Source organism: Hemicordylus capensis, chromosome 15, assembly GCF_027244095.1.
Source record: "Hemicordylus capensis ecotype Gifberg chromosome 15, rHemCap1.1.pri, whole genome shotgun sequence".
In the NCBI taxonomy this organism is placed as follows: Eukaryota; Metazoa; Chordata; class Lepidosauria; order Squamata; family Cordylidae; genus Hemicordylus; species Hemicordylus capensis.
In genome coordinates this window covers 16,508,032-16,522,025 of record NC_069671.1, presented here as the reverse complement: position 1 = coordinate 16,522,025, position 13,994 = coordinate 16,508,032, and the positions used below count along the sequence as shown (strand labels likewise).

Here is a 13,994-nt window from a genome sequence, read left to right as displayed (position 1 = left end):
GCTGCCGTTTTTATCACTGCCTCTAGCAACACTTCCCTCATGTTAATTACGATTCCCTGGCAAAACAAAATCCTTTCCCTCTTGCTGAAGAGCTGCGCTGGGATTGATAATCTCAGCACTGCTCTCTCACCCCACCCGACTGATCACTCAAGTTTCTCCAGCCGTCTAGGAATGTTCCTGAGCTGGCTGGAAAGAACTTGCTTGACCGTGGTTCAGCGAGGGCTGTATCCCCAGAGGCGCCCTTTCATGAGCTGAGGTGAGGCAGATACCTTAAGTGGATTATTGGGGAGAAGGACACCCACTCCCTCTAATGAAGTAGCTCTTTGGAACCAATCTGACCCTTGCTAACTTTTAGGAATGTGCAAGGCGGTATATAAACTGAACCATAAATTAAAAAATTTAGAAGAGGCACACCCTCCTACCTCCCTTTAAGCCTGGGTAGGGGATCGGGGCTACCCAGGGGAGGAACGGCAGGATCGGGAGCAATCCAGGGGCTTCTCACGACTCAGTGTGGCTGGACTTACCTGCCCTACCCATGTAGGGCTGGCCATGAGATTTCCCTGAACTTGAATCAAATTTGCTCAAATTTGATTTGAATTCGATTCGAATCCACCCAAATTTGAATCTATTCAAACTGTGTGAGCAGTTTAGGGTTGAATTGATTCAAATTTGATTTGAATTTGAACGGATTCAGTTGGATTTTATTTATTTTTTGCCTGGTCATGGCCTCACTGACTATGGGAAGAGAGCTGGTCTGGTCTTGTAGTAGCATGTATGAAGGGTGCAAAAAGAATCGACTGAATCCATTCAGATTCAAATCGAATTTGAATCGATTCAACTCGAAACTGCTCACACAGTTTGAATAGATTCGAATTTGGGTGGATTAGAATCCAATGCAAATCAAATTCGAGCAGATTTGATTCAAGTTCAGGCAAATTCAAATCAATTCGAATGAATCCCATTCTGTGCACGCAGTTTCAAGTCGAATCGATTCGAATCAGATTCAAATTTGAAAGGATTCGGTCGGAGATTTTGCACATCCCTACAATCTTTCTTTACATGGAAAGTTCACAAGAAGCATGAGGCAAGAAGAGAGGAGAGGAGAGGAGAGGCTGCTACCTCCACCTTCCCTCTTCCCTCCCCACACACGCCACTTACAGGAACATGGAAACATAGGAAGCTGTCTTCTATGGCCTCAGACCACTGGTCCATCTAGCTCAAAATTGTCTACACTGACTGCCATCAGTGAAGCTGTGAAAAGGGCCAATTCCATGCTAGGGATCATTAGGAAGGGGATTGAAAATAAAACGGCGAATATTATCATGCCCTCATACAAAACTATGGTGCAGCCACACCTGGAGTACTGCATCTAATTCTGGTCACCACATCTACAGAAGAACATTGTAGAACTGGAAAAGGTGCAGAAGAGGGCCGCCAAGATGATCAGGGGCCTGGAGCGCCTTTCTTATGAGGCAAGGCTACAACACTTGTAGCTATTTAGTTTAGAAAAAAGATGACTGCACGGAGACATGCTAGAGGTCTATAAAATCATGAATGGTGTGGAGAAAGTGGATAGAGAGAAATTCTTCTCCCTCTCCAATAACACTAGAACCAGGGGTCATCCCATGAAATTGATTGCCAGGAAATTTAGGACCAGCAAATGGAAGTTCTTTTTCACACAACGCATAATCAGCTTGTGGAATTCTCTGCCACAAGATGTGGTGACAGCCAAGAACTTGGACGGCTTGAAGAGGGGTTTGGATAACTTCATGGAGGAGAGGTCTATCAACGGCTACTAGTCGGAGGGCTACAGGCCACCTCCAGCCTCAAAGGCAGGATGTCGCTAAGTACCAGTTGCAGGAGAGTAACAGCAGGAGGGAGGGCATGCCTTCTCCTGTAGGCTTCCAGCAGCGTTTGGTGGGCCTGTGTGGGAGACAGGATGACTAGATGGGCCTCCTTGGGCCTGATCCTGCAGGGCTGTTCTGATGTTCTTAGACAAAAGCTCTGGCAAACTGCTCTCACACACACGACCCTGCACAACATTTGGAAAATTTCAAACCCAAAGGGTTCCTGATGCGTTGAATCCATTTCAGAAGCAAAGCAGGTAATCTGGAACTCCAAAACCTGGAGAGACATTCCGATGAGCCGCATTTCAAAAGCACCTCTAGCAGCAAGCTCAAAGCCTTTTGCTGAACTTGAAAAGGACTGTTTCTTTAGAAGTAGTCTAAAGAACTACATCGCTTTCATGCACACCAGAAAACCCGCCAGGGCCTCGGTATAAAAATTGCTATGCAAAACCTAAGCAGGCGAGGTGGTGGTATCAGTGTTGGTACATCGTGTTACATATGGGGGGTTTCTGAACATCAGATAAATACACAGCCCCACGAGTGACTCCCAAATGGAATTCATGTGCAACTTTTCCTATTTCCTGATCACTGGTTGACCTTCTCTCTATATATATAGAATTGAATGTCTGTCTGTCTTTTCCCTATGCATTCCCACACCCTTTGAGCTATCGGCACCAAGCTTGGCACAGTGACTGCCTAGGACCCTATGAGTAACATAGGGTACCCAGGAACCCTGACAACGGACATGTGGATATTCAACAGGTATATCCACAAAACCTATGGATGCAAAAACAAAGATAAACTCGCACCATAATGACTTCCTAGGACCCTACGAGTAACATAGGGCACCCGGGAACCCCGACAACCACCTTGCACAAACAGGATGTGGATTCAATAACAAAGAGAAACCTGCACCATAAGCCCGAGCAAAGCCAGGTACTTAAATCTAGTTTTATATAAAGCTAATTATTTGCTAACTGATCAAAGAGGCACCTTTTAAAAAGTGGCGATTCTCTTTATTTAGAAGGGGAGAGCAACTAGCCCTATCCAACCCCAACACAGTCTCCATCCAGTGGTTGTTGCTAGTGTTTATCTTGTGTTTCTTTTCTATTATTAGCCCTTTGGGGACAGGGAGCCATTTTTATTTATATGTTTTATATCAATGTAACCTGCTTTGGGAACTTTTTTGGGAAAGCAGTATAGAAATATTGGTTGTATGGTATCGTTGCAGAGGGATGCAGCCCGAGGTTGAGCCAGTTCACATCTCCCTACCCCTAAGGTTGGCCCTGCATATGGGAAATCTTTGCTGCTGAAACTACACAATTTTTAATAATAGAAACAGCTCTTAACCTGTGCCACTTACCGATTCATCCTGCCCATCTCCTTCTTCGTTGCAAGAACATTTGGCTACTCTCAGAGCAAGAGAGTTTGCCGGAAAGTTGGGAATGTAGACCAAGTGGTCATTTGGGGATGTAGACCAATGGATGACTCTTCCTTCCAGCCTCCAGAGAAATTGCATTCTTCTGCATGGTTGCTAATGAAATAATCAATTTGTCCTCGCTTTGGTGTTTCTGTTCAAAATAAAGCTATAAAACCCCAATATGAGAGGCTATGGAGCAGAGAATGAGCAAAAATGGAAAATGAAAGCCATAACCCCTTAATGATGCCCTGGAGTGTGATACTGGGAAAGTAATACAGACCTGGAATAACGCAACGAGGCCGGGCAAACGGAGAAAATCCCAGGAGTTCCTCCAAGTCGAGAGGAAGTGACATCAAGGAAGTAGTCAAGTGCAGGATGGAATTTTAGCAGTGAGCACGAGTGAGTCGCTTTTACTCAGCGGGGTCTGCCCTGGTTTGCATTTGAATGGGAGACTACATGTGTGAGTACCGTGAGATATCCCCCTCAGGGGATGGAGCCACTCTGGGAAGAGCATCTAGGTTTCAACTTCCCTCCCTGGCAGCATCTTCAAGAGAGAGCTGAGAGAATTTCCTGCCTGCAGCCTTGGAGAAGCCACTGCCAGTCTGGGTAGACAATACTGAGCTAGATGGACCAAAGGTCTGAATCGGTAGAAGGCAGCTTCCTATGTTCTTCCTCCTTGTACACAGAAGATTCCAAGTTCTCTCCCTGGCATGCAGGTTGTGGTTTTAAAACCTCAAATCAGGTCATGGGTCCCATATCAACGAGGCTTCCAAAGAGCAATGTGCAACGCTCTCGTTGGCCGTGATCACGACCTTTGGATGTATCAGATGGGTAAGGGTTAACTGCACTCAAAAAAAGGGCTTTTGTCTTACTCTCGGGACAGCTGCAGAAACCTCCCAGTCCTCTGTGCTAGATTTAAGACAAAGAGCCTTTGAGTAGAAAAGAAGAACACAGAGTCCAGGAGAGGACCACAGTGCTCTAAAACTGGGGAGGAACAGAGTTCAGGCGCCCACAATTGGGGGTGAAGCCTCCTCTCCAGAGGATCAGCCCCCCAAAAAGTAGCTGCGCTAAAACATCACTGGTGGCGAAGCAACCTGTTCACAGTCCGGCAAGCGGGTTGCAGACATTAAATGCTAGTACCCGCTGTCCTGAACAGCAAGAACCTCCAGCGCAGAACTTCTGGATTAGAGAGATCTTTGGGTTTTAGGGGCATGGGTTTGCTTTTTGCATGAAAAAGAGGAGGGAGGAGAGCTGGTCATGTGGCAGCAAGCATGAATGGCCCCCTTTGCTGAGCAGGGTCCCCCCTGGTTTGCATTTGGATGGGAGACTGCACATGCGAGCATTGTAAGATATTCCCCTTAGAGGATGGGGCCACTTTGGGAAGAGCACCTGCTGGCTTGCATGCAAAAGGTTCCAGGTTCCCTCCCGGGCAACATCTCCAAGATAGGGCTGAGAGAGATTCCTACCTGCAACCTTGGAGAAGCTGCTGCCAGTCTGTGAAGACAATACTGAGCTGGATGGGTCTGACTCAGTATATGGCAGCTTCCTAGGTTCCTATGGGGGCGGGGGGAAGGGGAGGGGGAGAGGGAGCTGTAAGTGCTTTCCCCATCTCTAGTCGCTGCCAGAAATTACCATGAGCATCCATCCCCTTAGATGGTGCTGATAGCAAACATTTGTGGGCCTGAGGGATTCATTGGGCTGAGGGATGAGCAAACTCTGCCAGGGTTCGAATGGTTCCCAAAAGCTACTCCGATTATGGAGGCAAGGGGCGATTTGCCACCTCTCTGCCAAAACGCCGCCCCTGGAGGCGAGCTCTTCCCCGAGCCTCACGCCAGAGCCGCCCCAGGACCAACCGCAGGCCGATCGAGGCAGCCTTCTTTTTTAAGACCACGGTGAACAGAGAACAAATGTCCCTGTGCAGCTTGGCAAGGGAAAGCGGGCTCTCTCGCCTCCTCCTGCGTCACGAGTCTGCCTGGGCTCTGCAGGCTGGCTCTGAACACAGCCGCTCCAGCCATATCAATACTCTCCACAAATAAGGACATTAGCTGGTTTGGCACAGAGGCACACGCCCTTAATGCGATCTCTGGGAAGAGCTCCTGGCTGACACATCCCAATGTCAGGAGCCTTGGCGGCTATTAAATGCGGCATTCACAGCAACGGTCGCCCAGTTCCTTTAAAAGACTTTTTTTTTTTAAGGTTGGGGACAGAGGAAGCTGCCTTCTACTGAGTCAGACCTCGGTTCAACTGACTCAGGATTGTCTACACAGGCTGGCAGCAGCCTCTCCAAGGTTGCAGGCGGGAGTGTCTCTCAGCCCTACCTTGGAGATGCTGCCACGGGGGGAACATGGGACCTTCTGCATGCAAGCAGGCAGGTGGTCTTCCCAGAGCAGCCTCATCATAAGAACAGCCCTGCTGGGTCAAGGCCCAAGGAAGCCCATCTAGTCCAGCATCCTGTTTCACACAGTGGCCCACCCGATGCCGCTGGAAGCCTCCAGGCAGGAGTTGAGGGCATGCCCTCTCTCCTGCTGTGACTCCCCTGCAACTGGGACTCAGAGGCATCATGCCTTGGAGGCAGCCATCCGATTTTATATATTTATATCTATGTAAACTGCTTTGAGAACGTTGGTTGTAAAGTGGTATAGAAATATTCATATTACAGCAAAGGTAACATCTTGCTGCACCACCGCAAGATACTCTGAGCTCTGCATCTCATAGGCAGCTGCCTTCTACAGAGTCAGACCCTTGGTCCATCTAGCCCAGTATTGTCTTCACAGACTGGCAGCAGCTTCTCCCAAGTTGCAGGCAGGAATCTCTCTTAGCCCTCTCTTGGAGATGCCACCAGCCCTATCTTGGAGTAGGAGTCTCTCTCAGCCCTATCTTGGAGGGCCTCTCATTTTCACCCAGTTATGCCCCTTTGGGGGGGCGAAGTAAAACCCCAGGCAGACCTGGGGTCAAAGCTTCTAAATAAACTGAACTTGTGCTTAATGCAAACTGAGAAAAGAAGGGCATGCATTCATAGAAGCACAGATAATTTTGCTCACATTGCATTTCTAATTAGAAAGGCTCCTCCAATTAGCTAGTCCACAGGGGGCTTGAATATGGCCCACTTTTCATGAACAGCCATTGTGCTGCAAAACAATATCACAGAGTGTGAGGCGTTATTTGTAAATCAGCAGCTTCATGCCTTTTTCTGAAAACTCAAAAAGAGTTCGCCTTCCGTGTCCAATTCAGGAATTGCATCCTTATGTAATTGAGCCAGCCACTACTGCCCTCTAAAGGCAGATAGGGGTACTGCAGGAGCTGTCCATGGTAGCCAAATCAAAGTGGTTAATACAGCCACCTAACGGCAAAGCGGGAAATAACTTGCCTAGCAAGCCAGAGGTTGCCAGTTCGAATCCCCACTGATACGTTTCCCACACCATGGGAAACACCTATATTAAGCAGCAGTGATATAGGAGGATGCTGAAAGGCATCATCTCATACTGTGCAGGAGGAAGCAATGGTCAACCCCTCCTGTATTCTACCAAAGAAAACCACAGGGCTGTGGAGTCAACACCAACTGGACACACTTTACCTTTAATAGAGCCATAGTTTCTACCATACTTACCCAAATATAAGGCAACTCTGAATTTAAGACGCTTTTACAAGATAGAAGATAAATACATACTATACCTGTACTTACCCAAAATAAAGAGGACTCTGAATTTAAAATGACCACCCCTCCCCTTCATACTTATTAGGAAAGAACGGGGGGGGGACACACACCTCATCTTGGGTTCGAATAAATATGGTAAGTCAGGAGAAGTAATATTTCCACTTTATTCTGCAATAGTCAGATCTCATCTGGAGTGAGATCTGAAGAGTTAATCATACATTATCATTATCCCCAGGTCTTCTTTTCTCTAGTCTAAACACATCCAGTTCCTTCGTCCTCTCAGATAAGGTGCTTCAACAGCTTGATCATTTGGGAACAGTCTCCAAATTCTTCTGGATTGCCCCAGGGAGTACTGCATACAGTTCTGATCATACCTGAAGGGCATCATATCTTAAGATTCGGTACAGTCGTATCTGAAGGGCATCGTATCTTAAGATTCGGTACAGTCATATCTGAAGGGCATCGTATCTTAAGAATCGGTACAGTCGTATCTGAAGGGCATCGTATCTTAAGATACGGTACAGTCGTATCGGAAGGGCATCGTAGAACTGGGAAAGGTGCATAAGAGCGCAACCATGGGGGAAACAGGGTGCTGGACTAGATGGGTATTCTTGGGCCTGATCCAGCAGGGCTTTTCTTATGTAATTTTACTGAAGTTCAGCTGTATGGGCTCTACCAGGAAGCTAGAAATAGCTGCTGGAGTTCCATCACAGAGGAAAGATAGGATCTAAAATAAAATTGTCTCCAACCAGGTATGCTTTCCTTGTGGGATCAGGTCCTCTAATGCAGGGGATCTCCCCGGTCTGCCTTTAAAAACAAACCACACCACCACAACAGTCTCCTCCTTACAGAACACAGTTTTATTTGGCATTTGGATGAAATGTTTCTCACAGCATCTTGAGAAAAATAAAAGATTAGTGTCATCCCATCCCACCCTCCTTCTCCTCTGTCTCCTAAAAAAAAAAAAAAAAGGATTAAAACATAAAATGTCACAGGGACTGAATTATTACAGTATCAAATTTCATTTCTACAGAGTATTTAATGGAATATCAAAATCTTTTTACACACACTGCCACAGATAAATCCAGTCACAAATCAACGACATGGGGTGTGGGGGCGGTCTGCAAACACAGAGTGTTTTCTGAGAGAAGGTAAAAAGCAGTGTCTCATCCATCGCATTTTACACACACACACACACACACACACACACACACACACACACACACACACACACACTTTCTCTCTCTCTCAGGCATACAAATTGTCTAGCATTCAGCACACCGGACAAGAACATGGTGAGGAGCTGGCATTTCTCATAATCCAGGAACTCTCAAACGGAATCCCCAGATGCTGTTGGGACTACAACCCCCATAATCCCCAGCCACAACGGCAGGGGATGCTGGGAGTTGTAGTCCAACCTCACCTGGGGACTCAAGGTGGAGAATCCCTGCTATCAACGGGAAAAGCTGCCCACAGTAATTTCATCTTTCCTAGAAGAAAGACCACTTAGGAAAAGCCAAACTGGCAACCAACTCTCTGCAACTCTCTGTTTCCACTTCCATTCTTCATTTTGGGGGGGGGGGGCAAGAAGACCCCACGAAGACAAGTAGTGGCTGCAACATTTAATCCGTTAATGAACTATATTTTTAGAACTCCTAAAATCAAACTTAGAATTGTCCCAGATTGGGCAGAAGATTGGGATCTACTTATTTTCAGCTATACGAAATGCAGGTGACAAACAAACCCACCTTAAAATAGGCATCCCCCCTTCTCTCGCTAGCCCCATTCAGACATTACATTGCAAAACTGCACTGCTCCCTGTAGACCTATCTACACACACACCCTTTTGTTTAATGAGTGGCTGTACATGATTGCATTTCAAAAGTGAACCTGGGTGCAGACTCCAAAAATGCAAGGTACAGACAAGTGTACAATGTCTGACCGAAATGTGCACACAGATCTACATGGATGCTCACTGCGCACATCCACATTGTACGTGTGCTCAGCACAGGGGGGAACCAACGGCAGTCCTCCAGCTGTTGTGAGCCTACAACTCCTGTTGTGAGACGACGAGTGGGAAAGCAGTCCGGGTACTTCCTAAAAGACACTGAGGTTAGCCCTATAGCAGGGGCTTCCCAAACGATGGTGCTCCTGATGCTGCCCAACTACAACTCCCATCATCCCTGGTCTCAAATTGTGGCAAGGGACGATGGGAGTTGTAGTTGGGCAACCTCTGGGGTACCACCGCCGGTTGAGAAGCCCCTATAGGGTCACAGCTGGATAATCTGCACCAACCATAAAGGATGTATTCAATGGCGCCTGTTCAAATGCTTGGCTAATACCGCCGAGATTATTCACACACCTTTCCCCAGCAAAACCAGTCGTCATTACTGGGAAACCAGAGTGAAGATGGAGCCCTTTTCAAGGAACATAACTATGGCCCAACCCAACGTGCGGCATCTGTGAAAAAGGCCAATTCTGTGCTTGGAATCGTCACAACACTAGAACTGGGGGTCACCCCCCTGAAACTGACTGCCAAGGGATTTAGGACCAGCAAAAAGGAAGTACTTTTTCACACAATGCAGAATTAACCTATGGAATTCTCTGCCCCAGGATGCGGCCTTTTTGCCACAAGCAAGCAGGGGGTGATGGCAGTTGTAGTCCCACAACTGGCAGCCCAAGTTGGAGAACTGCAGCCTCAGCCCAGAAACCAGCTTCCTATCTTATGTTCGCCGCTGCACTTCACTTCAGATCGCAGCTTGCAGCCTTAAGTGAAGTGCAGTGATCTGAAGTGCAGCACACCACACAGACACACACAGACACACAGAGATGCAGCTTCATGCACCCACACATATAAAACCAAAGGAAAAAAGTCGGTACGTACAATGTATAAAACTCATGAGTGTGCTAAAAACGCACATAACCCGCTTTTATTTTCGTACTTCAGAAACGCTCTGTACCATCGGACCCGGGACGCCGGCCGCCCATCTCCCCCGCCCCCGCCCCCGCCCCACATCCCCAACCAAGACTCTCCCACATGGAGAGGCAGCCTTGAGCCCCCACCCCCCAGGTCAGGAATGCCTCTTTTCCTCCCCACACCACCCATTGGGACAGCCTGGGTTCGAATCCACAGGCCCGGCTCTTGCCGGCTGGGCAACCATCTCTGCACACGGCCAGAGGAGACATGTCCATGGACTTCAGTCTTGGGCCAGAGGGCACCACGTCGGTCTCACAGGCCGCCACACGAGGCGACGGGCACAAAAACCCCACCCAGCCGTTTCGCGGCTGCCCATGGCCCACAGGAGCCTTTCCCAAGGCTGAGCTCCACGGACCAACTGCATTCGTCGACCCCATGTCAGATCGAGGGCCGCGCCCTGCGATTCCAGCCCTGCCCCAGGGGACGAGACGCCCTGCAGTGATGCCCGAGCGGCCTCGGCCCTTTGCGTGATTGCTGTGCTGCGCTTATGATTGCGTGCACATGATCGTCACGGGACAGATGAGCACCAAAAGCTGCCTTGCACCACGTCCGGACCTTTTGGCCCATCCAGACCACTATTCTGGCTCGCACTGGCCCTCCGGGGTCTCGGGGAGAAGGCTTCTCCCAGCCATGCGACTGGAGACCCGTCCGCGGGGCCGTCCAGGGATTGAACGCAGGGCATGATGCATGCAAAAGCATGTGCTCTAACATTCAGGCTGTGTTGAAACGGAGGGTCATGTCGCTATCTGGCACAGCCCTGGCAGAGAAAGCTAGTCAAGAGTCTACTCTTCTCCAGGACTGCGCATAGAAGGATATCAACTACAAAGCGGTGGGCTGGGGGAGAACAGTCCATTCAAAAGGGGAAGGCACCCTAAAGTTAGGTACAGAACCAGCCTGGCTCGCCAGTGAACTAGCCCGGCCCCGGCCGCCTGGCTCGCCAGTGAACTAGCCCGGCCCCGGCCGCCTGGCTCGCCAGTGAACTAGCCCGGCCCCGGCCGCCTGGCTCGCCAGTGAACTAAGCCCAAAGTAGCACTAGTCTCAACCACCCCCCGGCCCGAGTGTTCCCTTCCTGTCCCTCTAGGCTTCCCGCCTATCATTAGGCAACGGGGACACATGGACGAAGGGCAGCCTCTTCCAGTTGGAGAGCATCAGCCGTTCCGGTCGGCGAGAACTAGTGGCGGGCAGGTTCCATGGGACTCCGTTCAGAGCTGGCTCGGTATTCACGAGCTCTCTGAGAGAGACTCCAGAAGAGAACATCTTGGGAAAGCCACACAACACCCATCTGAGAATCACTAGCCAGACAAACTCCATCTTCCAAATGGTGTGGCTATGAACTTCGGCAGGGTCACCAGCATTCCTAGTGTCAACTTTGTCACTGTTTGGGACCCAGGTAGAGATGGGGGGTGGGGAGCGAGAGATTACTGGATCCAGATCCCACCCTCAGGACGGTGACCATGGTTCCCTACAATATTCACTGCCTGGGTCTAAAGTTAACCATTTAAGGCTTTGATCAACCCACAATTAAAAAAAAAAAATCAATCCAGCTGGATGAGATGAAACCAAGAAGAGGGAATGGTGGACCAATCAACTTAAAAAAAAAAAAAGTCGTGGAGTAATTCCCACACCATCTTTTCCCCAGGTGCCCAAAGCAATGCCCAATGTCTGTTAAAGGCCCACACTCATTTGTGGGTCACAGAGTTCACCAGCCACAGGACCAGACTGACACATTTTTACAGCTAAACCAACAGGCTACTTGCAACTCCTACACTTTGATCTGGGTACCTATTTTCAGGAAATTACCCCCCACCCACCCCCGCCCAAGTGCTTGGTAACCCCTTGGAACCCACTTTCCAGTCCCCTCCTTCAAAACCCTGGCGAAAACGATGCGAAGATCAAACGGCGCCTCGGGGTCTCTCGTCTTTGGCTCGCGTTCTAATTCTGCCGGGGCTGGGGGTGTGCACGCGCGTGGTTCTGTTCCCCAAAAAAGACATCCAGCATCACCGAAGTCCAATTTTCTGCACTCGGGCGGTGAAAGATCTGACAGCAAACGACCACTGTGCCTTCCTCTGCAGAATTTGCTTTCTAGATTCCTGCAGCCCCCAACTCCAGGCAAGTCCTCCCTTAAAAACATCGGTCTCGTGATTTCAAAAGGTGGAAGCGGGGCATGGGTGACCAAAAAAGCGATCCATGCTTTTCTTCCTCTTTCAATGTTTTTGTGGGTTTTTTTAAAGAGATGAACGGGAGGAAAGGAACATCCTCTCTGCATTCTTCCCGTGGCCAGAAAGGTGCCGCTTCGAGGGTCGTTTTCGTTTCGAAAAGACGGCGAGCCCGCCAAGAACAAATGAGAGCCGTAGCCGAGAGGCCCGGTTCTAAACTAGAACATCGAAGTAGTGTTCAGGGGAGGAGGGAAAGGAAAAAACGGGGGGGGAAAGAGTGGAGCTTATTTCTGAAGTTCAGTCCGTGGATTAGTGTCCGCCTGTACATTGGGTGTGCAAACATTGCTCAAATTTTATTTCTGACCGGCAGTGTGCTTTTAATTTGTGTTTTTTTCTCTCCCCCGCCCGCTCCTTTATACAATGGTATTCAGGGAGCAGTGACTGTGGCGGCCGCCGGTGACTGTCTCTGCCGGTTTGCTTTCACTCAAGGGCGTGTCGGGGGGTACCAGGAGGGTACTGCTGTCAGCGGAGTCTTCCAGGTCCACTGGGGAAGGGCCGACCGAAGGCGGAAGGGATTCCTCTGTGAGAGGCGGAGATACGTCGCCACTTCCGAGCGACGGCTGCCTGATCTGCCCCATCTGGGAGTGGACTCCGTCTGCAAACGAAAGGGAGCAATCAGGAGGTGTCGGCATCGCCGCCATAACAGCGGCTTGCATGTTATTATAATCGCAGCCACCCGAATGGCGCAGCGGGGAAACGACTTGACTAGCAAGCCGGAAGTTGCCCGTTCGAATTCCCGCTGGTATGTTTGCCAGACTATGGGAAACGCCTCTATCGGGCAGCAGCGATAGAGGAAGTTGCTGCAAGGCATCATCTCATACTGCGCGGGAGGAGGCAATGGTCAACCCCTCCTGTATTCTACCAAAGACAATCACAGGGCTCTGTGCTCACCACGAGTCGACATCAACTCAACGGCACACTTTACCTTTACTATTTATGTATTTATTTATTTGTAACATTTAATATACCGCCCACTCCAAAGACTCCGGGCGGTGTACAAAAACATCTAAACAAGGCAACATTAAAAACTGCATTCTAAATTAAGAACTAAAGTAGCTAACGGAAAACCAATCAAGTAAACTACAGGGCGAAAGCCTGTGCGAACAAGAAAAGTCTTCAATAGAGATTTGAAGATCAGCAAGGCCGAGGCTTTATTCATTTATTTCTACATCCCTGCCCTATTTTTCCTCCCCCCAAAGCCCAGAGTGGTGTGCATGGTGATGTTTCGCCTCACAACCCCCCCGGCGAGGTAGGCTAGGTTGGGAGAGAAGCAACTGGCCCCAAAATCTCCCAGCGAGCGTCACGGCTAAAGAGCGATTTAAACCCGGGTCTCTCCGGGAACAGCCCAACGCTCTAACCATTACACCATAGTGGAGTCACAAAAATCGGAAAGTTTACAGCCCTACAACAATTAAACACATTCACCACAGCGCTGGTTAAAGAGAGGTGTTTTTAAGGCCTCCTTAAAGGCCAACGGGGATGCCCAAGTCTTGTGTCTCGGCAGAGAGAGGGTCCCCAAGCTCAGGGGCGGACTTGGGAGAACATGCCGGGGACGTACCTGGGGGAGAACAGAGGAAGCTGTCGGGGTTGATGGAAGCCTCGTACGGTGGGGGAGGGTCGTCCGGGTGCTGGATGGTCGGATATTTGTACGCCGTGTACGGCGGGGGAGGGTCGTGGAAGTGAAACGCTCCCCCTTCTCCGTCGTCGGAGAGATGCAGCGGCGTGAGTCCTGTCCCAAAGCCGTCGGGGCCGTAATCAAAGCCAGGCATCCCGCGGCCCAAGTTGAAGTGATGCACTGTGGGAAGGCGGAGGGGAGGGGAAGCCGCAAAATCAAAAGCTTTTTCAGCCTTGGGCAACTCCCCCCCCCACTCCTTTCTTC

At 49.5% G+C, this 13,994-nt stretch overlaps 1 protein-coding gene across 4 annotated transcripts in view; it reads right to left on the bottom strand.

Annotated features, from left to right (window-relative positions):
- Positions 1-7,761: 7,761 nt before the first annotated feature.
- DGCR2 (DiGeorge syndrome critical region gene 2) overlaps positions 7,762-13,994 on the bottom strand; it is a 38,870-nt gene continuing 32,637 nt past the window's right edge. For all 4 annotated transcript variants that reach the window (XM_053280008.1, XM_053280010.1, XM_053280011.1 and 1 more), the window contains 2 exons: positions 13,674-13,910; positions 7,762-12,710 (listed from right to left, as the gene is read on the bottom strand). In XM_053280008.1, the coding sequence (XP_053135983.1) occupies positions 12,469-12,710; positions 13,674-13,910 (479 nt within the window). In that variant the 3' untranslated portion in view covers positions 7,762-12,468. The remainder of the gene's footprint in view (positions 12,711-13,673; positions 13,911-13,994) is intronic.